Here is a 23,528-nt window from a genome sequence, read left to right as displayed (position 1 = left end):
AAGTAGGCTGGGGCACACAAGACGTTAAGAAGACAACCAGGGCAGCTGACCCAGACTGACCACAGAGATACTCCATTCCATATGGCATGCTCAGTAATAAGAGCTGGGGGAAAGAGGAGAAAGGGGCAGGAGGGGCATATGTTGAGTGTCATGGTGTTTGTCTTTCCAAGTACCCATTACATACGATGAAGCCCTCCTTTTCAAGGAAATAGCTAATCGTCTGCCTAATGAGATGTAGCAAGCAAATTCAGTGTTTTGCTTACACAAGAAGCTTTGCTTTATTTATTAAACTGTATTTATCTCAATCCACAAATTTTCTCAGGTTTACCCTTTCTGATTCTTTCCCCCACTGCAGTGATGGGGAGCAAATGAGTGGCTATGTGATGCTCAGCTGCTTACTGGGCTTAACCCTCAACAAAACCTCAGAAATTCTACAAATGGCTACAGATGGCACACGGCCACTTGACCAATGCACTTATTTACACAAGTCACTCAGATATGCAAGGACTTAATACAAAAGAAAATGGTCATTCAATTCAAGTACCCGAGCTACTGCTCACTTGCATTTCAACATGTCACTTTACGTGCCATTTATTCTTTGCATGACACTGTAAGTGGATGCATGGGAAGTCAGAGCTTCTCAAAACTTAAAAAAAAATAAGAAATAAATAAATCAGCATTCATATGAGACAAAGTACCAGCAGTTTACTACAACAGCAACATGCTACACTCTAGAAGAAAGCAATATAGTAGTCAGCTCTGTTTTGACCACTGATCTTTTCAAATGCAGCATAAGCCCAATTTTCAATAGTGAAAAAGAAAAATCAACTACACATTCCAGTTTCCCATTAGCAGGTACCTACTCAGTTCTCCAGTATGCATCTCTCAAAATGCATTACCATCCTCCTACTGCAACCTTTTACTCAGCTGCCATTCCACCTCACAAAACAAAAGACCTTTCCGAAATTAAAACAGGAAAACACACGTGACAAATTAAGATTTTTCTTATCTGTATAGAGCTCACCACATTGTAATATGCTACCACCTTAGCCTGTTGTCCTGTCATTTCCATTTAATTCTTGTCGTACTCTATAGTGGTTCTTCCTTTACCAAGTTGTGATACTAACAGTACTTTCCCCTCAGACAGATTAAGTTTAAATACCTGTCTCGGAGGATGTAGCCTTTAATTTGAAAACTAGAAACACTAGTCTGCATCTCAAGCAATAGTAGTAACAAGTTTAAAAACCTTACCCTCCTTTAGCTTTCTCGGTCTTTTTGAAAGATCTGGCAGCTGCCCAAGAGGGAAAAAGTGTCCCAGTAATAAGAGGCTGTGCTGCTGGAATATGTCATTTCTAAAACTGTTGATCATTAGCAAAACACCATAGATCAGGATCTTTTTAACCAGCAGCATTAGAATAACTTGAGAGGGTGACTAAAGCCAGCGAACACAGTTTTCCCCATAATTACTGAAAAATGAAACTAATTTCTTTTCACCCTGGATGTCTTTTACCTCTTGCCAGAAGCGTTAATATAGAATATGGATGTTAATAATGAGGACAGTAGGAACTGGAAGTGTTTTAAGATAAAGGCTGACTTTTTAATGGTGTTCGTGTGTAGTGTAGCATGCCATATAATTAATACAACTCTTTTACCAATTCAGAATGTGTGCTTCTCTACGTGGAACTGCAGTTCTGAAGATATTGATTGCAACATTTAGCCCTTTTGCATTCTCTTATCTCAGATGATTAAATACTTTGGATGAAGTTATAACAATGCAGCTTTCATTTGTTTTCAAATGCTTTCTACTTTCCAAATATAATATAGCTAGACTCCCCCTGTACACATGCTTTCAGACCTGGACAAAGACTGGCAGTCCCACTAAATCTTTACTGTTTTAGTATTCAGCTGATCTGAATCACAGCAAGTCTTCTCCCCTGCAAGTTTCCTTGCGGAGAGTGAAAAAAAAAAAAAAAAAGATGTAATATTGCAGCTTTCGTTATTTCTCCTCAATTGCTTTTAAGTTAGATTTGAGCAAAACCTACAGTTTCATAGCATTGTTGTTCAGGGGATGAAAAAAGAAAACACTCTTCAGTTATATTCCACAGGCAAACTAAGATTAATAACCAGCCAGTCTTCTCTTTGACCCTCTGTTATTAACTCTGCTCCAGCTCCCAGAATGTTCAGGGAAGTCCACATACTAACTGAATCAAGGATTTAATCTGCTTCTTTTCATCTAAGAACACATGGTTGGACAGCTTTAGAAGTGACACTTATGATTATTTTATCTTTCAAAATACTTTTTCCTAACAATGGCAATCTCACCACTATCTGCTACCTTGGTCTCTTATGTTCACCTAAGAACTTAAGTCCCAAAATATTTTATAATAACAATGATTTCATGCACTTGAAATATTGCCCTAGCAGAAATAGCAAGAACTTAAATTCATTACAATGGAGGACAGGAGAGATATAAAAAAACATCTTTGGGGAATATTTTCATGTTGTCAAGCACAAGCACGAAATCCCTACACATCTAATGTACTGCAAAGCTAACAGTTTCTAGGAGTGTGCTACAAGCTTCAGCTTGAACTACTCAATCACTTTAGAAAAAAGAATCTGCAAGTGTCCAAATGTATCTTCTGCAAGTGATAACATTTCCGTTAACAGTACGGATTGATTGGAAAAATGCCTTCTCTAATCACTCACTAGAGAAGCAAAAGGAGTCCAAACCAGAATTTGCAATCAGCTTAAATAATAATCTGACTAATGACTAGGTTAGCTACATGGGAACAGAAGCTTGAAGGAACAAAATGAGTGGCTGCAGGATTATCACAGGATAGTGACTGCTTATCAGCTAGGAGCTGTTGGAAAAAAACATCTCCTCTGAGAGTTTGGAGAAACTTGTAGCAAAGAGCTGCACACATCCAGCACCACTTGAAAGAGAGTTAAGTGCATTTGGAACAAAATTACTTTCCATATACCAGCAGCCAAAGGATGCAACATCTTCCTAAGAGGCCAGATAAGTTTACAAAAACCACCCCCAATAAAAGAGGGGGCTGCAAACACATTGACACTTTCTTAACATGCTGCAGCAGGATGAAAGACATGGAAGGACTGCAGAGAGAAGAACTACCTTGTGAAGATGTCACCTTTAAGATTTATATAAACATTAAGTTGTGAAGGTTACAAATAAAGAAAAAATAATGAGTTGCTGCTTTCAAATAAATAAGCAAGTGGAGGCTTACATGGGGTAAAACCAATTGGCTTCTGCTTTGTATGGATTTATGGCTATGAACACACATACAGAGCCATATGCACAACTCTGACAATGCCTGTGGCATGGAGAAACACTCGCAACCTCTGCTCCAAAACACATTTGCTCTTTGTCTATTGCTTCCTGTAAGAGATACAGAACATTTATTTGCCATTTCTGGCACCGGGGTTCATAGATAGATAGATGTTAAGCTTCCCAGTACACAAAAATAGGCACAGCTACAAATCAATGATTTTTTAATCTTCAAGAAGTTCTTGATGCATTAGGGACTGAATTTTCAACACTTAAGGAATACTCAAAAGGAACTCAAGACTGCAGAAGCATGTAAGCATGAATTTCTGATCTCTCCATACACACACAAGTCAGGGAAGCCAGGGAGCAGTGCTCAGCTGCAGCCTTCTGCATCCAGTCACTCTGGAAGTGACATGGGCTGAAAAACTCTGGGAATGAAGAGGCAGCAGACAGGTTACATGGCATACAAGTGAAACGCTTGTTTTTAACCCTTCTCTGGCTTCCCTGTACATGTATGCTACGTAGCTTGCTAACCCCACAGCAATGTCTCAATACCCAAGATTGAATAACTTACTATTCTACCTTACTTGCTTTTTTACCAGTTTACACATTAAATATAAGAGCCCAGGCCTTCACGAATAACAGTCAAACTTCATTTAGTTATTTTTCTCACAGCAATATTCTTTTTAGAATGTCGTCCAAAGATACCCAAGTCAGAAGCAGAAAATGTCCACCTCTTCTATCTTGCAGTGCCTCACATATCTCAAGTTTGAGCAAGCCCACAACATCACCACATGGTACCCTGCAGCAATGAAATCACTCTTGATGCAGGCCAATGAGAATAGGGAGAACCTTCTTTTTGTATGGCATAATATGAAGGAGAACTTGTGGTTTCAGGACAGAGAAGAGATCCTCGTTAAGGAGGATGACAGGATGGAAAAGAAACCCAGCATGATTTGAACAATAGCCCCCTCCCAGGTATAGGACAGAGAAAAACTGGGCAGAAGGTGGTGGATGAGGGGATAGAACACAAAATTGCTCTCCAGAGAGCTGTCATATTTAGATGACCACCAGGAATTCCTAATACATATGGCAAAGCCCAGTCAACCATTTTGCAGAGGTCCTTAAAAAAGCACCTTAAATAACCCTACCTTCCAAATACCTATAAGCACTGTGCATTTTCTGAATGCACATATACAACTAGCTCCTAATTGAGCAAAGCCCAGGCAGCCCCAGACTGTCAGCAGTGGGTCAGTTTCTTGGGTAGATTGGGCTTAAGGGCAGGTACCACAGCACAGCTGGAGCTCTGTGAGGGGCTGTGGGAGACATTTATTTCTCCTGACACTGTAACTTACTGTGTCAGTCTCAATGTTATCTGGGTCACCGCTACAATTTTGTGGCATCAACAGCAGTAGCAGCTCTGCTGGCAGGCTTCCCTTCGGTACCTCCAACAACATTAAAAGCAGCATTCAGTCCCGACCACTGGAAAACTTTGATTACAAAGTCTAATCAAGGCAAAACTTCAGCCCAGGTTCCAGAGAGAAAAGAATTATCACTGAACAGTGGCGTAATTAAACCATTCTGGCTATCAGACATCCAGTGGAGTAGATTGTGCTGCAGCTGCTATTCCATCTCTGACAATAAACTTAGTACATTTACTTGTTCCTTCCCCTTACAAGCCAGATGTGAAGCAGCAGAGCAAACACGCGTTTTAACCTTCCCCTTCCTGCATCCCCACACAGGTTGCGTGGGTGCTGCTGCCTCTAAATCCGCAGCAGAGCCACGAGGCCCGGAGTGCCGGAGGGATGTGGTGCTCCTGTGCCGTTTCCATGGCACTGCCAAGGCCTCGGGGCTGAAGCCCTGCTGTCTGCCTTCTCCCGCCCAGCTTGCAGAGACAGAATAAACGTGCTTTCTCAGGGCTACATGGTTATTGTCTTTTTCCTTCAGAGCCATCTCAACACATCATTCCCATTGTGTTTGCTTTTCCTCCCTATTTCTACTGTCATTAATTAGGCTAGCACTTTATGGCACCACTAACATTTAGGGCTTACCCAACAGAGGAGGCACACAGCAGAAGGTGGTCCCCGTCTCTGAAGAAGCCATGCTAGTACACTGCACATACCACCATGATGACAGAAAAAGCTTAAGTATCTCAGTTTTCTTATATATTTTTCTTCTCCCATTGGAATTAGGTGCACAAAATACCAAAAAAAAAAAAGGAAAAAAAAAAAAACACACAAAAAAAAACACAGAAACCTGAGAACTGGGGTTCAGATTTTTGGATTTTGATTGCTTTTCATTTAAAAAAATGTATGGGTGTGTTTCAATAAAAAGAACAAAAAAATAAGAAACACTGTATGACATAGAGGAAAGACCAAGAGTTGTTAATCAGTTGATTAGCAGTGAACCTGTGAAAACACACAGCCATTAAAGATTTACCTGATGACTTTCACCCTCCCCACTTCCCCCAAGGAGAAAGAAATTCTAACCAGCAAAAAACACTTACAAGTACAAAATGCCCTACCCTTTGGAAAGGAAATAAACATGTATTTGCAAGAATGACCCTCTGCCCTGCTCTCTGCGATGACATAAAAATGGGAATAAAGTCTCAGTGTCCAAATCTAGGTGTGATTAATACAAGATTCAGAGCCAGAGAGAAGGAATTTAGTTGCAAGGAAAATTGGCTGCTCTTTCATCTGAACCTTTCTTCTTTTCAAGAAGATTTTACCTTAGAAGGAAGGGGGGGAAAAAGAAAACTTTGTCATTCCTTTTTCTTCCTTATGACAAGCTGTCACTTCTAGATACGGGAACCGTATCACCATGTTGCTGGAGAGAATACGTGGGGCATGATTTCTCCTTTCCTTTGATATGAAAAGAGATTCAAGTAATAAAGAAAGAACTAAGAAGAGTAAAGGAAAAGCAGCTATTTTCAAATAAGCAGAGCCAATGTTATTTTAGTATGACATTCCATGAAGCAACAGTGGCATCCAGTGGTATAGTTCCATAATCAAGTTTCATATCCAGCTTTCACTAACTTCAGTTCTATCAGAAAATTTTTGCAACAGATTCTCAGGAAACCCTTCCCTTACTCCTCCTCTCCCCCCAAGACTTCTGGTTTGATTTTTAGGCTAGATCTAGAGAGTTCTTAAAATAATCAGGCTTCAACTTCACTAAACCTTGTGTCGCTCATTTGGGATGTCAAGACAATTAAACTAGAGTAACTGTTCCTCTTTAATAGGACTATTCCTATATTTACATGCCCCTACAGTAATCTGAAAGCTACTAATGGATGTAACTAGGTTCCCTGAGGGAAAACACAGCCTTGTTCCCTCCCCCCAAGATAAAACAAACATAAACCAAGCGTCTCAGGAAGAGACTGAAGCTTGGCCTATGTCCAGTCTTCATATGACAGCACAGTAACAGAGTTTAACTGCTTTTAATTGATGTGGTTTCACAACTATGAGTGTGCCTACACAACCTACTTCAAACACACAGAAAAGTGTAATTATTGCCATTCTCACGAGGAAGAGGTAGACCAGAGAGGCACAGCTCAACACTGAACTAAACTAAATGGCACAGAATGTACCAGCAACCTCTTTCCCCAAGTCCTTCCACTTGGACTCATTTAGAATATCAATAAGAACTGTGACTAATGCACTGCAGTTCTGCTAGCACAGCAGAACAGTTCACTCTTCAGAGTAAACAATGCATTTTACTCATCATGGTACTAAAACATCACAGTTGATGTGTATGCCCCAGCTTGTGACTCCAGCAATCTGGTTACCTGAAGGAGCATGTTATTCACTCATGGTGCTGTTACATGCCCGGTGTGACAGACCAAGAAGAAGCCAACCACCTCAGCTGGGTCTCTCCCATCTCATTGTCAGGACTGACCCAGATGGAACTGGAAGGCTGAAATGCCAGATTTGTCAGATAATCACTATATGGTTTCCCTGCAAGAGTTGGCTAGTTCCCAAGAAGCGTTATTTGTGAGCAAGCAGGCAAAAATTTGCAGATGGGAGTTTGTCCCCAAATAATGGAAATGTCACTGTCAACAGTGATACGCAACTCTTAGAATGTATTGTCCTAGCAAATAAGATGACAACATTAAAATAGAAGAAAAATACAGGAAAACCAGTACTATCCAAAGGCAATAGGACCCGTGCTTAAGTGGAAAATACCATATGATTGTGATATGAGTGGGTGAGGTTATGCACTGGAGATGATCTCAGTCTCCAGCAGTGGTATACATACTGCTCCACACATCACACAACCCACTTTTAAGCCCCCCTCCCTCTCTCCCTCGAAAGCCTGTTTATCATTCACAGATCTTTCCTTCCTGATGCTATCTTTCCACCAGATGTCACACTTCTCCTTTATTTCTTGCCTACTCCTGTACCTGGTAACTTCAAACCCTATCACATAACATAGATATATTAGTGCCCTTACTGACCACTTCCACAGAGGATCCTTCACTAAATATCAGTCCCTCCAGTTGATTGGCAGTAAAAACACGGCAGTTAAGCAACAGAACGTGTGCTGCTTTGTGCAACTATGTTTACAGGCCTCATTTAAATAGTAGTGCTTACATTGTCATAACCAGAAAAATCTGAATAACTCTTAGAGTCCAGAAATACACATTGTTACACATCAACAGGTTATTTAAGGGAACAAGAATTCCTTTCCATATGTCATGTTTTTAAACAGTGCCTTTCTTCGTGGTTTTATTTTTCAAGTATGTCATTACTTTAGAGGGGAGAAAAATCCATTCACATTGGCCAAATGCACACAAAAGGAACATTATTTTCCAGCCAAAACACCTAAATCCCACATTAAATAAATGCTTTATGGTATGATTTAACCTATCAGAAATGAATTATTTGAACTCAAGGGTATTTTAACTATGAGAGTAAAGTTTGGTCCAATACTGTTATGTTCTGGTATGACCTCTCATTTGTTCTACTTTGAGAACAATTTTCAAACTGCTGTGCCAGGAGTAACCCACTAACATTAGATATCTTACAGTCTGCAATCAGCCTTCTCCTGTTTTGATATATATAATGCTAATATATTATTCTAGAAAAATAATCCTTAGAAAGTTTATTTCAAACACAGAATTACTTCAGCTTCACTGTGCTATCATACTAGACTGCAATGGTTTAGTTTGATGAATTTATACAATTTCTTCCCTGTCCTTTGACAATGACCTATTTTTAGACACACATCACACTGAGTGAGTATGTCACTTGATAGAATACCATCCTGAAGATTCAAGTCTGTCATAAATAAATATGTAAGACAAACTGGTACATACAAGTTGCCTCTGAGACCTGCTTTCAAGTCCATTCCAGAATGCAGAGAATGAAAATCATTTCAAATGAATGTCTGCTGGTTTCTGCCATGCTTCTTCTGTAAGAATTGCACATCACAAAACCGATGAGCATTTCCATACAGACAGCTCTAAGTACAGAAGGAGGAAGATAAAAAGAAATCCTTCCGCTCACCAGGTGACAACCCTTTCCCACCTCTTTCCTTCCCTGCCTCTCACAGGGGAAGGCATCTACAGGGATTCAGTCACTGCTTCTCGTTAATTCTGCAGAAAGGAGAAATTACCACCTTATCAAAACAAACAAACAAAATGAACCCCAACAGTAAGGCAACTTACAGAAGTATTTTATCTGACGAAACAGCAGTTGGCTTAGGGTTTCTTTTTTTGGTTGTTGGCTTTTTTTTTTTTAAACTCCACCTAGCAAATATTGCCTAGCAACAATGGGAGAACCCTCCTAACAAAATGAATCATGCAGGTATTGGCTGTTTATTCCCATGAAGGGCTGTGTTTCCACCCTGTCAAATGACATCAAGGCCATGTTGCCAGAGGCATTGGGAGTTTTGACCTCTAAAAGGCAATTTTCTCACTGTCTGCTCAGAAATGTTACATTTTTCATATTGAAGTCTTTTATATCATATCTTGTAGGTTTTAGATCTATAAATAACATACTAAGAACCTCCAGTACAATAAACCACAGCTACTATGTTTTCCTATTAACACTGTAAACATTAAATATCACAGTTATTACTCCATTAGCATAACTAACTATGAGGCACAAAGAAAAAGCATTAAATTGCATGGCCAAGTTCACTGTAGGTGAACAGAGACCGGTCTAAATTTGAGGAAAAAAATATCCACTAGATCACCAGATATCCACATAAGCAGGGAAGACCAAAGCCAATCTGAAGTATAGCTCCATTAAGTATTCATGGGAGGAATTACAATTAAGCGTTTTAAGTTGCAATAAGGACATGGGTTCACGACAACAACGCTAACCAAATAGTTAAGTGCTGTTATTTGTACAGCAAGGATGCTGTAATTCTCCCCTGTAAAGAGACAAGTACGGGTTTTCTTCCACCACCCCATTACTTCCTATCAAAAGCTGCCTATGTCCTAGCTGGAGCAGCTCTGCTGTGAATGAACTGGGAGCTTTGGTCCTGAAATTATTGCTTTCCTAATTGCTCCACAATGGATCAAATACTCTTTTATGCAGCCTGTGACATTTCAATTTGTCTAGTAAACAGTTAACCACAGTCCTGTATATGCTCTTGAACTAATATTATGTTTTTCAAGCTGGGAGCAGATGAAAAATAGGAGTCCTAGAACACCACAAGTGCTGTTCTCTGCTAACTCCACTGTGAAATACCATCAGGTTTTTGTTTTCTTACTTGCTTTTGGCCATGTTAAAACAATCATCAGATCTGTAAGAGGATCAGAATTTGCAAGCCATGCAAAGGCAAGTGGTTGTCCCTGATAACAGTAGCATTTTCACAAAACTTCTCTATCCTGTAGTCTGGCACTATCAGCGTTTTTCACAAAATTGTTCTATGCAGCATACAGACTAAAAGTATGACAAAAGCACCAAAACTATCTTCATACAGAAGAGTTTTGATAAATAAGCCCCTTACATTTTTTTTCGACCATCTACTAAGTACCTAAAAACAATTACCTTGCATAGTCAGAGAGAACCTTCATAATAAACATTTGTGAAATAAAGTAGAAGTACTCTAGTGTTTTTTGTTTTGTTTAAAACAGTTACTGTTCTCAGAAAACCAGAAAGTAATCTCACATGATTCAATAATCCTTTTCCTCCAAAATGCTCAAAGATCTTGTTTTAATTCTGAACGTCACCTGCAGATTGGCAAGCTTTTTTGGGTATCATTAGGAAAACAATGCCATGGCCTCCAACTACTTTTTTTTTTTTTTCATTTATAAAAGAGAGGCACAAAAACCTCCGCATAGAGCAGTGGTTGGAACATTTTTTGATTAAAGCAAAATATTAAGTGTTTATTTTCCTATTTAAGGAGTTTACTCCAACATTTTCTTAGAACTGAATAGTAATTCCCTATACTGTGTACTTTCTATCCTAGGAATGGAGTATTTCTCTTCATCAAACAACATTTAATTTGCTACTCTGTTACTTTGTATAGGCCACAAAGCATTTAAGAAACAGCAATCTGATTTAGAGATTCAAACACTTTGATTAAACATCTATTTCTGGGAAGACAAGTGTCAGCACTGTTGGTACACTACTCCTCGGTCAAAAAAAAAAAGAAAAAAAACTCAACAGTTGAGAAAAGCTTGCCATGCTTTGCAATGCAGCGTGAAACTCTGGAGTTTACAGATATTTAGATGGCTTAATTTATTCAGTCACCATACCTACCGAATCCAACTTCGATTATTGCCTTTAAATTTAGTTTGTCAGGAGACCTGCTCCCTTGTTATCAACCTCAAAAGACAAGTTCACTCCAAAAATAACATCCCATACACACATATATATACATGTGTATACTTCTATACGTATTTATGCGTAAGAGTCAGGCAGAGAGAGACCCCAAGGGTCTCAGAAGGGGCTCTTCCACCTGACGGCTACAAGCAGGCAGCAGCCTGGCTGGCAACAGGAGGAGAACCAGCACTTGGTGCCCTGTGAGGATAAGTTGAGAAGCTCACCTTCCTGTGAGAAGCTGAGAAAAAGCTGAGAAGCTACCTACCTCTACAGGAGGGTAGCCAAAACAGTGCTGTAACCGCGTTAACTACAGTGTGCTTCCTCCTGAGGTAAAGGGAGCCGCAACAGCAGTTTCTCTCAGTGCAACCCAGGACCTAGACAGATTGACAAGTAACTTTTAATTAACTGAGCCCTAAAATACACCTTGGTTGCCGCAGTCCTCCTGAGAGCACCTCACGCGGATTAGCCTACCACAGGGGCGTTAATTAGAAGCACCACCACCTCCTGCCTCCCTGAGGAGCGCGCTCTCCTGGCGGCTCCCCAGACGCCCCTCACGGCTCCCAGCCCCTGCCCACACCGGCAGCCCTTCCCTCCGCCGAGCGGCACGCCTGGAGCCCCCTCCCGCCCACCTGCCTCCGCCCAGCGGCCGGGCCCCGCTCTGTCAGCCAGCCCCGAGGGAGGCACCGCCCGGCCCCACAGCGGGCGGGCCCCGCGGGGACCCCCTCGGCGTGCCAGACCCCGGCCCTCGGGCCCTGGCCCCTCAAGCCCGGGGGCGCCATTTTGCTGTCGCCCCCCTCGGGAGCAGCCGCCGGTTGCCACGGCAACGGCGGGTGGCGGGAAGGCCGCAGCGCCGGGCTGAGGCGGCGGCGCCGGGCTGAGGCGGGCAGCGGGAGGGAGGCCGAGGGCGCCGTCACCACAGCCTTGATCGCGGCCTCCCGGCCCCGTCGTGCCCGGCATCCCCACGGGGACAAGGAGCCCATGGCTGTCCCAGGGCCGGTTCTCTCTCCTGCACAGCAATGCCGAGCGCCCAGCCCTCTCGGCCCTTCTGTTGCCCCCGCCTGATCCACACAAAGTCCTGACTGCTGCCCTACCGAGAGCACCGTTTGTCCTGCATTATTCATGCTCTCAGCACTGGAAATGAAAAACGAAATATATATATATATATATATATATATATATATATATATATATATATATATATATATATTCATTTAAAGCTATTTTTCAGATCGCTTCGAAATTCAAATTAATTAAGATTAATTAAAAATTAAATAAAAAATAAAAAGCTCCAAAAGTGATTTTTATTTCACTTGCATCTTTAATGTAGCAGTAACTCCAGTGGGGCTGGTATTTTTAGTTTCATGTGGCACAACAAGAGAAACAGGGACTTGCTATCCTAACGTGGCAGCGCTGAGGAGCAGGACCACGCAGGTGGCAGCCTTCAGTTGAGGATATGAAGGGCGAAACACATCTGGCAAGCCAAAGGGGAGACAAGGAAGGGACACTGCTACTGAAGTTCCCTGTAAGAGTGGCCTCCAGTCATTTTTCCCCAAAGCCAAACAGATTTCCTAATGGCCCCAACAAATGCAGGGTGAGGAGAAAGAAGAGCCCCATTCCTGTCTCTCCCCTCAGCACCACAGCAGCTACCGCCAGGCTTTTTCCCTCCTTGGATGCATGAAAGAAGAACCTTTAATCCTCTTGGAAGAAGTGCCCTTTTCACAGTCGAAACACCCTGCCATTCTGGGAATATGAATGTAGATGCTTTTGAAAAGCAAGTAAATATCTGGCCCACAGGGGAAAAAGTCTGCATTTGAATTTCAGGCCTGTGACTGAACAGTGAAACTCCTAAAGGCAGAGAATGCAGAAGCAGTATGGGATCCTCGCGCAGACCCAAGTGTAATCCTTACACTATCCCCCATCGTTTAACAACCCCACTGGAGCTGATGACATGGCTTTTGTCAGCGGTCGCGTGTTGAGTGCTGGAGTCCAGGTAAGAAACAGGTTCCCAGTATGCTGGGCGCACATAGAAATATAGGAAAACACTTTGCTGCTCCAAATTCCCAAAGTCATCTGAAATAAGGTGCAAGAATTGGGTAGAAAAGCAGCAAAAAGAAGGGCTTGTACGGTCATAGTTACATAGCTGGGATTTCATGGCCTTGGGCAGCGTGATGTTGACTATTTCCACCAGTTCAGTTAATTTATCCTTCTGCTGCTGAACCACCAGTTTCTGGTGGCTCCGCTGACAGGTAGTCAGTCACCAGCAGTTCCTTGGTCAGTCACAACTTGGGATAATCTTATGAGGAAAAGTAGGTGGGCTGAAAATAAACTCCAGGAAGAGGTTCATTTCTGAACAAGGTGGGTCTCCTATGTTATGGATAATGCAGTGTGTTCAGAAACAAGGGATTAATGTGAGACACTGCTTGATGCTAGGGCTTCTCGATTACCTTCATTCAGCAAGGAAAATCATATGTCTGAAAATTTACCTGCACTTCTTTTCCAAGAGGATGTCTTGACACCAAAATACTTGACTAAATAATACTTTACAAACATATTAAACACAGGTAACAGACCTTTGCATAAAACAGAATGAGTATAATATTCCAAAACTGGCCAAAAACGTAACTGTATTAATCGTTGCTATAAATTACTTTGAGAAGGGCAATATGCAGGGTCCAGTATCATTAAATCATTTTTATTTCAAACTGTATTGAGGCTAATCTGTTTACAGGTTCCTTCTGAAATTCCCACAAAGGCTAATTGCAAATAAAAGCTGGATATTACAATCTAAAATTAACTTCCTTTAATAACCTTTCCAACTGAAAACTTTGACTACAAGGTGGCAAAAACTGTGTGATTATAATAGAACACTTAAACTAAAGGTTAAACAAGGGTTTAGCACAGAATTTGGTTATTCTCTCCTCTATGCACCATTTCCTTCAATGCGTATTTCATGATGAGAAATGTGCTTCTTATTTAAAGAGTTTACTCCAGCACAAAGAAAGGTAATCTCTTCTTCTCTCTGAGAAGAAATCCATGACAGAAATGTGAACTAATCCAATGTTTAAAGAGTTAAGAGCACAGATCCATGAAAAATGATGCTGCAGCACATGTTGGTTAGAACAGATAAGTATGATTTCCACTACTTGGCAATGCTGTTTCTATATCAGACTTTTTGGAGACATCTGTTTTATTAACTTCACATACCTGCACCACATCTAAAGTGATACCATTGGTATTAAAGAATTTACGGTCTGGATTCTGAAATTTTCCTCTCACAGAATATTTGTCTCTGTTTTTCAACCAAATGCATGGTTTCAAGTAAAGAAGTGTATGCCCCTGTGTCTGCCTCAAAGGATGCCAGGCAGGAGGAATGAAAGGCTCTGAATGTCTGCATATCTAAAATCAGTGAAGCAAAGGAGAAGAGACCATCAGGGAGACTGTTAAGGTCCCTGATTCTCAGGCCCAGTGTAAATTAGAGCCCAGCTGGCAATGGTACTCAGGAGACCATACGCTAGCTGAGGATGGCTGGAGCACAGCATGTTGCAACCATATGTCTGACATACTGCCTCCCTTCCAAGGGTCTCTGGCATAACGGGATTTGGATAGGCTCTGCTCAGCTGTCCAGGTTCAGAGCCCTCATCTTCTTTGTGCTAAAACAAAGGCATCCGGGCTGCAGCTAAAATCTCATCCCCAGCAGCGCCTAAGCGGGCCAGGAAGAACAACACTGCCGTGCATCACCCTCTCGGTAGGAGCACGTTCCCACCACGGTGTGTGGTGGAAATGCTCCAGCTGAGCCCACCCACATTGCAGGTGGGCAGGGATGACCATCACGGGGTTAGGACGCTGGGATGAAAACTGGAGCTGTGCTGCAGCAGCACCACAATGTAGATAGACCTGAAAAAAACGTTGTTCAAAACCGCTGTCAGCCCCAAGTTTTTCTGTGTTGCAGCAGTAGGAATCCTAAACCAGAACACTGCTACTGCTGCCTTTTTGTATTGACTATTATCAGGAATTAGTTTTGTTTGTTTGTTTGTTTTTCTGAGGTGTGTCCTAATTTGCAAGTTAGCCTTAGCCCCACAAACTCCACTACTCATTTCATTTAACAGATAAATTTCATGACCCTGAATTATTTTTTTTTCAGTTTCCTCCACCCAGCTGTGCTTTTTCTGTTAGATGTTTTGTGACACAAAAGTGTGCTTCATTCATTCTCCATGTGCTGTTAAGTTTGTGTTCTGTTTTAGTGGCCAAGAAGTCATTCCCTTGCCTCCCAAGAGAATTTATCCGTCTACTCAGACTGCTGTCTGTGGATCACAACAGCTTGTACATCCTTTCACTTAGAGCTGGTCTGAAACTGCAGTGTTTAAGAACATTTTCTTCCCTGTTACTGACATCAGACTTTCCCTGATCTTCCCTTGATTACTCTGTCCCTTTCTGGAATCACAGGGAGTCTCCGTATCTGAAAGAATTTGCTCAGCTTTCTTCCATTCTCATGTCAGCATTGTGCTCTGTTGAGCTACTGCTCTCTCAGATTCTGTCCCAGCCGTGCAAGATCCAGACCCCTCAGTCTATTATTTGCCAAAGAAAAAGAGGGCTGAAATTCTGCTCTGTAAATAAGAGCAACCTACCTGTGATTCTAGATGTGCATGTATATCCTAAGATATCCTAAGAACAGAACGTGATATGATCCAAAAGGGGCATTATGGCTCTTTTCTTTATTCTCTGCATTCAGTTAAGTGGTATTTTTGCAGTGTAACTTATTCCAGACCTTTGCTGGAAGAAGCTATGCATATAACCTCCCTTAGAAGTGTATTCTGTTGGGAGCTGCCTGGCTACACAGAATTTTATACATCGTTCAGCTAAGTCAGCGATCCATATGCAAAAATCAAGCTCTCAGGGACACCATGTGGATTTGTGACATGCTACAGAGTACTGTGTGTCTCCAAAAACCAATGAATGGATTACACTCAACCATAAAAAAGTTTTTTCCTCTCCATGATGTATTTAATATGGATAAGCTTTATTTAATAAGTAGCTAAAAATGAATGCCATGTAAGTTACTTAAGCAGGTTAAAAATATTCCTTGATACTGTAACTCTTTAAGACCATGAGTGAGAGAACACAACAAACTGAGAAATACCATGCTGAGAGCTAACATGGGACATCTTCATTAAGTAAATTTAATTTGAGGAACTGTTTTTGGTTTATAACAGTCAGAAGCAGAGGAGACAGGCAGACCTCTTCTATCCTGTATTTCCTGACAGGGTATTTCATCTTGGCAGTCCAGTGTAGATTATTTCCTTATATCACACTGTTGTCATGAGTTAGGCACTGGATAATGGATAGCCTCAAAAACAGACCGTATGTATTTAGTCAATAAAGTAATGGTTTGTAAATTCACACAGCAGCAATCCGTCTCTTGAAAAGAATAGAGGAGCATTCAAGGGAAAAGAGTGACAAGACTTGGTGAGTGCCTAATGATCAGATTTTGTTCTCTGCATGGTCATGCTTTCTGCTCCCAGGACATTCCTTATCTGCCTACAAAACAATTTCTTGTCTAAATTAGCAAATCCTGGGTCAAATTTCCACTGCAGAATGACTGGCACTGCAGCTGGCTTCAACTGGGAGATGTCCTTAATTCTTCCCTTTTTTTTTTCTTTGCTATATGTCAACCGACTGTGGCAAGTGTTGGTACTTCAAGGTGCTTAATATTTTCAGGTTTCTCACAAGAACAAACCTTTCCCGCCAGCTCAACGCATTTGTAACATCAGCCTTCCACACCTCTGCTTCTATCTCATTTTCGCTAGGGGAGGTGATGGTGCTAGTCACAGGACCCGTGGTGTGCCTGCTCTGCGCTCAGATGTGTTTCTCCCCATGTTTCTGCGGTCAGTCTTCTCCCTCCAGGAAACCAGCCTAAAGGCAGTCACATCCATGAATCCTCACTGAAGGCAAAAAAATCACATAGGCTTTGCTGACTGAAGGCACACTGGAGTGTCCAGCAACTACTTCTGAGGCACCTATGTCTTACTCAAATCTTTGCCCCCCAAGTAAAACTCCATCTAGAATACAGCTGTGCCTTAACTGTGATTGGGAAAAATATTAGTCTACATATAGACGTAGATTCCTTTCTTTTAATGGAACAAAAGACTAATTAAACCTGCTTTAAACATTCCATTCGATGATAGACTTTCTTATATGAAATGCCCACTGGGGCGTGAGGTGTTTCGGAGAGGACCAGGCAGTCTGGGGATTTCTTCCTTCAGTTTTTGCAGTTAGTGGGAACATCACTCTCACCACCGAGAAGCCAGGAACAACCTCAGGTTCAGATATGTAACAAGAGAAGTCCTGAAGTCAGGCTCAAACCTCAAGTTATGACACACATGGAAAAGAAAAAGCACTAAGAAAGAATGAGGTCTACCAAAATAAATTCATACAGGCCCTTGAAGAGCAGTACAGACTGGAAGTCGTTACGCTAATTCGTACATCATGGTGTAGAAGAGATTGATGTTATTTTTCAGTTCACAATACCTTCTTTCACACAGACAATAGAATTAAACCTGATCTTTACTTTGTATGTAATTAGAAATGCATTTGTAACATTTTTTTGAAATCTAGGAAATTTCTATTCCTTGAAATTTGTATCTTTTTGTGATCCTGTCATCTTCTGTTCACTAAAAAATACACAAGGCAATAGTTTTGGAAAACACCAAAAAACAGAGAAAAATGACATGGGGTTCTTTTTGGACTTCTATTTCACAGTGTCTTAAGACTGTCAGGAAATTTTTGATCTGTTCATTAAAAAAGTTGAAATGAGCTCCGTAACAATTAGATAAAAAAAGAACAACAACCACACATTATGGAGTGGTTCTGCCCAATTCAGTTTTTAAGCATTTACACAGAATACAAACTGCTGATAAGAAAAAAATCCAAAGTATTTATTTTGAAGTATTTAGTATCTTAATAAACACATGCTGGGCATTTAGCCAAGAAGTTTTAAAACACTATGATGAGTTATAACTTAGCACTGTTCGTTATAATATCATACAATCATGCTCAGGAATCTTCTGTTATAAATTTTGTACTGCTTTATAAGGAGGATAATAGAGTTGTTGAGAAAATAAGTTATGTATGTTCACTTCTAACAGTATTTCTTCTTTTTTTCGCTACACACTAGTTAATATTTTCCTTTGTACACTTCTTAATAGTTGAGCTCCAAGTGAAACTCTGGAAAACAACATTAGGATTCAAAATGAAGTGGAAGATTTTATTTTCAGGGTCACAAGTAGCATAGCGAGATTTCTCTCTTAAACAATGACACTTAGTATCTCTGTAGTTCTATGAATACTTTTGAAGTGTCATATTAAAACCAATCTCTTGGCCTTCAGGCAAAGAGAAGCAATTAGTCTTGGAGTTGTGAATAAATAAAAATCCATTTATATACCCGTCCTTGACATGTACCTTGCAAATCTTAGAAACTTCATCTAGTGGGAAAAGAAATGTTAAATCACGAACGCCAATACTAATCTTATTGCAATGTTGCTTCCTAAAACTGTTTAGTTTGTATCAATCTTTTAAGTATTAATTCATATGTATATATTCATACATATTGAAATACAACAACAGAAAGGCATTCGCACACTTGAGTGAGAAGAAAGAAAAGAGTGAGTGCATATAGAGCTATAATGCGCACTTTTATTATCCTTGGCATTAAGCTAGGCAAGAAAAAAATCAAAGCTCCCAAGTACATTGTTCTTTTCTAGATACTGTAAAAACAATCCTGCACAAGCTACGTACCACGCGTGTGCCTCTTTCATCCCAAGTGCTCCTAAGTCTTCACTTTGGTCTGCAAGCAAACACAACAAATCTTTATTAGCCACGCATCCCATTACCGTGCGGCACAATTAAATGGTACCTGTCACAGATGTGCTGGGATGAGTCAGGAAACAATTTCTACTTTTTCTCAGTGCAATATTTTTAGGTCTTCTCTTTCCTCTTTGCTTTGCCTCAGCGCAGAAGCATCCTATTTCTATGATGCTCTGCTTGCTGCTCAAGATTCTCCTATTTATTTATTTAGCAGTCAGTAGTTCACAGCAGAACATAGTAGCCAAGTCCTCCCAAAGAGTTGCCTGCGCCCCTACAGAAACACTGAGCACGGCTGGGGCCGTGTGCCAGGTCACCGAGCCTCAGTGGATCTCGTCCTCCCCGTCCTCCACTTGTTGAGCAGAGATTTGGGAGATGAGGCCGCTCAGGCTGCAGCCTGGTCGGGTGAGGAGGTGAGGCAGCTGTCTGGGGGCACGCTTGTGCTCGGAGGTCACTGCGGGATAAAATCCAGCCTCCTGTGCCGCTCGCTTGCAGAGAGTCACAGCCCACAGGTCAGAGGTGGGACGGTGACCCTGGCGAAGGATCACACCTGGGCCGGTGGGATGGTCAAGGAAAACAAATTTTAGTCTGTTCTGGATGCAAATCTCTCTGCTGACCTAGTTCTCATTCTCCTTTTCATTTCAGAAGCTCAGCTAAAAATCCATAAATTAAGGAAATTAACTGATGGAGCCTCCGGCATCTTTGTAAGCTATTTAAATCTTTAAATTTACAACATCTTCTGCATATATCAAGTAATTGAACTAACTGCAGGGATGTAACTTTAATGAGAAAATTTCCCTCTTCTCCTGTAGTTTGTACTTGAGAAAAAAAAAAAAAAAAGGAAAAAAGAAAAAAAAAAAAAAAAAGCAAGCTACCCTTAGGAGCAAACTTTCTGTTTATTCCTGCCACGGAAGGTAACTTTACCCCCGCTCCCCGCGGCGGGGTCCCGCCTGCCTTCCCCGCGGCGGGGCGGCCCCGGGCCCCGCGGGGGGTGCGCGGAGGGGCGCGCAGCCCCCGCCCCGAGCCGGGCGGCCCCGCGCAGCGTTGCGTAACTCCCTGCGCGGCCGCGCTCGGCGGCTAGAAGGCGCTGCAGCCCCGCCGCCAACGGGACGCCCCTTCCGCGGCCGCGGTGCAGCCCGGCGGAGCCCCCCCACCCCCCGTTTCTCCGCCTTAGCAGAGCGCAGCCCCGCGGGGACTCGAGGAAAGGCGCGGACACGGCCGGAGCTGAAAGTTGAAGGCGGGCGGGCTCTGCTTTAAAAAACATAATGTATATAATATATATATATGATTTTTTTAGGAAGGGGGGGGTGTCGCTTGCCCGCCCCCGTCCCCTCCGGGCGCGCTGCGCGCCCGCGGAGCCGCCCGCGGAGCCCCGCGCCATCGCGCCGTGCGCTCTAATTGAAATGGCGCTTTTGGCCGGGGGCGGGCTGCCAGGGCGCTCCGCAATAGCACAATGCATGTCGATAGACGTCATTTGGTTTTAATGGCCTACAGGAAATTTGGCGTTTACAATGCGAGACATTAGCAAAGGGTGAAAGGGAGGGGGAGGCAGGCGGGGGGGAGCGAGGGCTGGCAATAATTGCGGCCCCCCCGCCGCCCGGACCCCCCGTCTGCGCCCCGGCGGCGCTGGGGGCTGGGGGCCCGCCGTATTTTTTTTGATATATTTTATTTTTTATTATTTATTTTTGAACTTGATCTAGTTTATCAACAAGTGCAGAGTGGGTGCTACCCTAATTGTAACCGAGGAGCCGAGAGATGTGAGAAACGTGCCCTGCGTTACTTATTTGGGAGCCGAAAATTTATGCCTAGTCGAAAACGCCTGGGGAAATATTACATCAGACCAAATGACAATGATTAAAATCAGCTTTTTCCCCCCCTTTCGCCCCCCCTTTTTTTTTCCTCCTTCTTCTCTCCAGTAAGTCTGCTGAAGGACGTGACGGCGGCCCGAGCCCGAGCCTCCCCGGCCCCGGACCGTTATCCCCGGGCAGCGCCGGGCCGGCTGCGCGGGGCTGCGCGGGATTTGCGCGGAGCTCCGCGCCCCCCCTTCCCCCCCTCCAAGCCCCGAGGGGCTCCGCGGGCGGCGGCGGCGCCGGGGGGCTCGGGTTGGGGCGCCCGCCGCCTTCCCGGCCCCATTCCGTTGTCAAGGGGTTGTGTTTGATTTTATTGGGGGGGTCGGGGGGGAATAAATGTGGGGACCTTCACCAAAAGGAGGGGAAAATATCCAATTTTCATCGCAAAATTAGCTAGGGCGAGAGCAAAGGGCTGAGCTAATTGTAGCCTAATCCTCTGCCCTGCAGGCGTTTGCAAAGCCCTGAGCAAGAATTCGCTTTTTTTCCTCCTCTTCTCCCTTCCCTCTGTTATTTAGAGACGGGATTATTGCCTTTCTTCTCATAACAGCCTCGGCAGTTTCATTTAAAGGCTTTTTCCCCCCCTCGCACACACACACACATCCGCGCACAGACAAAATAAATAGAAAGAAGCAAGGAAAAAAAAAAAAAAACAGAGAGGGGGAGAGCGAGCGAGGAGAGAGCAGCTTTAAAAATCACAATAATCACAGCAGGATCCGAGCGGCAAAGACAGTAATAAAAGAAAAAAAAAAAAGAGAGAGAAAAAAAAAAAGAAAAAGCCAACCTAAACCCAGCCACACACAAACCCAAGCGAGCCCAAAAAGCCGAGGGGGGGCTCGCAGATCTCCGCTCAAGGTAAGCAACGCGGCGGCCGCTCCCGCGGTGCCCGGGCCGGGCCGGGGCGCGCCGTGCGTTCCTGCGCTGCGCATCGCGCTGCACCGCGCCTCTCCTCCTCTCTCTCCCCCCCTCTTTTTTTTTTTTTTTTTTTTTTTTTTTTGGGAAACTGCCTCTTCTCCCAACTAACTCGGCTTCCGAGGAGCAGCGAGCGGAGGGGCGTTTTTTTTTTCCCTTTTTTTTTTTTTTTTTTTAAAGCTACAGGAGCCGTTCGCGAGCCTCCCCGCTTCGCTAGCGCTGCGTGGCCGTGTGTCCGTGCGTGTATGTTTTGTTTTGCTCCGCTCCGACATGGGCACCGCCGGCGGAGCCCCGCGGCCCGGGCTGCCCGCGCTGCCGCCCCCCCGGCCGCGGCTCTGAAGCCGGCCCGGCCCCGGCGCGGCGGCGGAGGCGGCGCGGTTCGCTCCGCGCCCTCGCACGGTACGAGGGGAGGAGGAGGGGGGGGGGGCAGCGCTGCGCGGGGTTTGCGCGGGGCTTGCGCGGGGGCGGCGGCCGGGCACAAAGGGAAGGCGGGCGACAATGGGGAGCGCTGCGCCTGGAAGCCGCGGGCGGGCTGTGAATGAAACTCTGGCGCCAGTGAGAGTGGAAGGCTCGGGCTGGGGTAGACTTCAAACCACTCTAGGCTATAGTTTGCATCGGGGCTGCTGCATGCGATGTGGCACACTTCTGCGAAATGAATGCGTTAGCCGGGCAAATGCTCGCCACCATTGGCTGCGCAGGGCTTGCACAGGAGCGGGGATTCGTGTTTTTTTTTTTTTTTTTTTTTTTTCCTCGCGTTCATCTAAGACATCTCCTTTCTTGTTATGTGGGAATAAGTAAAGGACGCCATGTTGTGCTTTTTTTATTTTTTTTTTTCGGGGGGGGGGGGAATTTCCCCTTCGGGCACGGGGTGCCCGCGGCAGGCACAGGCGCAAGTCCCGCGGGCGGGCGCGGTGCTGGCCGCAGGTCTCCGCGGGGCCGGGGGATGGGGAGTCGGGGGGACAGCGGAAAGCCTCGTCTTCTTCTCCCCCTTTTTTATTTCCTTTCGGTGAGGAGACCTCCAGAGGGAGCCCCCCCTCTCCTCTGCCCCCCCCCCGGAAAAGTTTTGGGCACGACCCGCTGTGTCACGGTGCCGGCGCGGAGGTGTGTGCGCGAATGTTTGCGGACTTTGAATCGCCGAGCCCCGGCGGGCGGAGGCGGCCAGTAACCCCATCCCTTCTTTGTCTTTAGGCTCGCTCCTCGCCGTAAACAATTGTCTCCGAGGGGCTCTGGAGGCAGACCCGAGCGGTCGCCGTGCGTGTTTATGGAGACAAAGGTAATCGCCCGCTCTGCGCCCCGGCCCCTCCGCCGGAGCCGGGCCCCGGCTCCGCGCCCGCTCCCGGGGCCTCGGCGCCCGCTCCCGCAGCCCCGGGGCGGCCTCGGGCTCTGCCCCGGCGAGGTCGGGGCTGCGGGGAGGGCGGGGAGAGCCCCCCGGCCCCCTGCTCCCCGCCTCGGTCCCGGGGCACCCCCAGCTCCGGCGGCCGGGGGGAGCCAGCCGGCTGCGGCAGCGCCTTCAACCTGCAGCCCTCGGCTGGCGTCGCGAACGCGCACGAAGGAATTAAACTGCCCGAGTGAATAACAGCATTAGTTTCAATTAATTTTTATCCTGGCAACAATAAACTTTAGCAACAAAGCGCCTTTACATCCTTAATTAGCCTTGCTTCCCATCTGTAGTCTTTTAAGTGCCTGCTCCTTGATTTAACTTTGTCCCTCCTTCGGAGCTGCCTCCTTTTTCATTCCTTCCCCTTTTTTCTTGTTATCCCTTCCAGACTGCTGCTTGCTTCTCTCCTGCAACCTTTCACCTCCCTTGTCCCTATCTGTCTGCTCTGCTCTCTGCAGTTTATTTCTACTGTA

At 44.3% G+C, this 23,528-nt stretch overlaps 1 protein-coding gene and 1 long non-coding RNA gene across 9 annotated transcripts in view; one reads left to right on the top strand and one right to left on the bottom strand.

Annotated features, from left to right (window-relative positions):
* The window catches only part of LOC137861836 (uncharacterized), a 244,903-nt gene extending 233,098 nt beyond the window's left edge, over positions 1-11,805 (bottom strand). The window contains exons 1-2 of one of the 2 annotated variants that reach the window (XR_011099883.1): positions 11,691-11,805; positions 11,327-11,435 (exon numbers count right to left, since the gene is read on the bottom strand). This is a non-coding gene — a long non-coding RNA (uncharacterized lncRNA). Of the gene's footprint in view, positions 1-11,326; positions 11,436-11,532; positions 11,655-11,690 lie in introns of those variants that run through there. The other variant, XR_011099882.1, reaches the window with a different exon arrangement.
* A 9,677-nt stretch (positions 11,806-21,482) lies between these two features.
* KCTD15 (potassium channel tetramerization domain containing 15) overlaps positions 21,483-23,528 on the top strand; it is a 43,702-nt gene continuing 41,656 nt past the window's right edge. The window contains exons 1-2 of one of the 7 annotated variants that reach the window (XM_068693838.1): positions 21,483-21,620; positions 22,866-22,950. In XM_068693838.1, the coding sequence (XP_068549939.1) occupies positions 22,939-22,950 (12 nt within the window). In that variant the 5' untranslated portion in view covers positions 21,483-21,620; positions 22,866-22,938. Of the gene's footprint in view, positions 21,621-21,847; positions 22,077-22,110; positions 22,258-22,527; positions 22,779-22,865; positions 22,951-23,528 lie in introns of those variants that run through there. The other 6 variants (XM_068693837.1, XM_068693839.1, XM_068693836.1 and 3 more) reach the window with 6 other exon arrangements.

Source organism: Anas acuta, chromosome 10 (assembly GCF_963932015.1).
Source record: "Anas acuta chromosome 10, bAnaAcu1.1, whole genome shotgun sequence".
Lineage (NCBI taxonomy): Eukaryota > Metazoa > Chordata > Aves > Anseriformes > Anatidae > Anas > Anas acuta.
The sequence above is the reverse complement of the archived record's forward strand: the minus strand, read 5'-3'. Positions and strand labels throughout refer to the sequence as shown.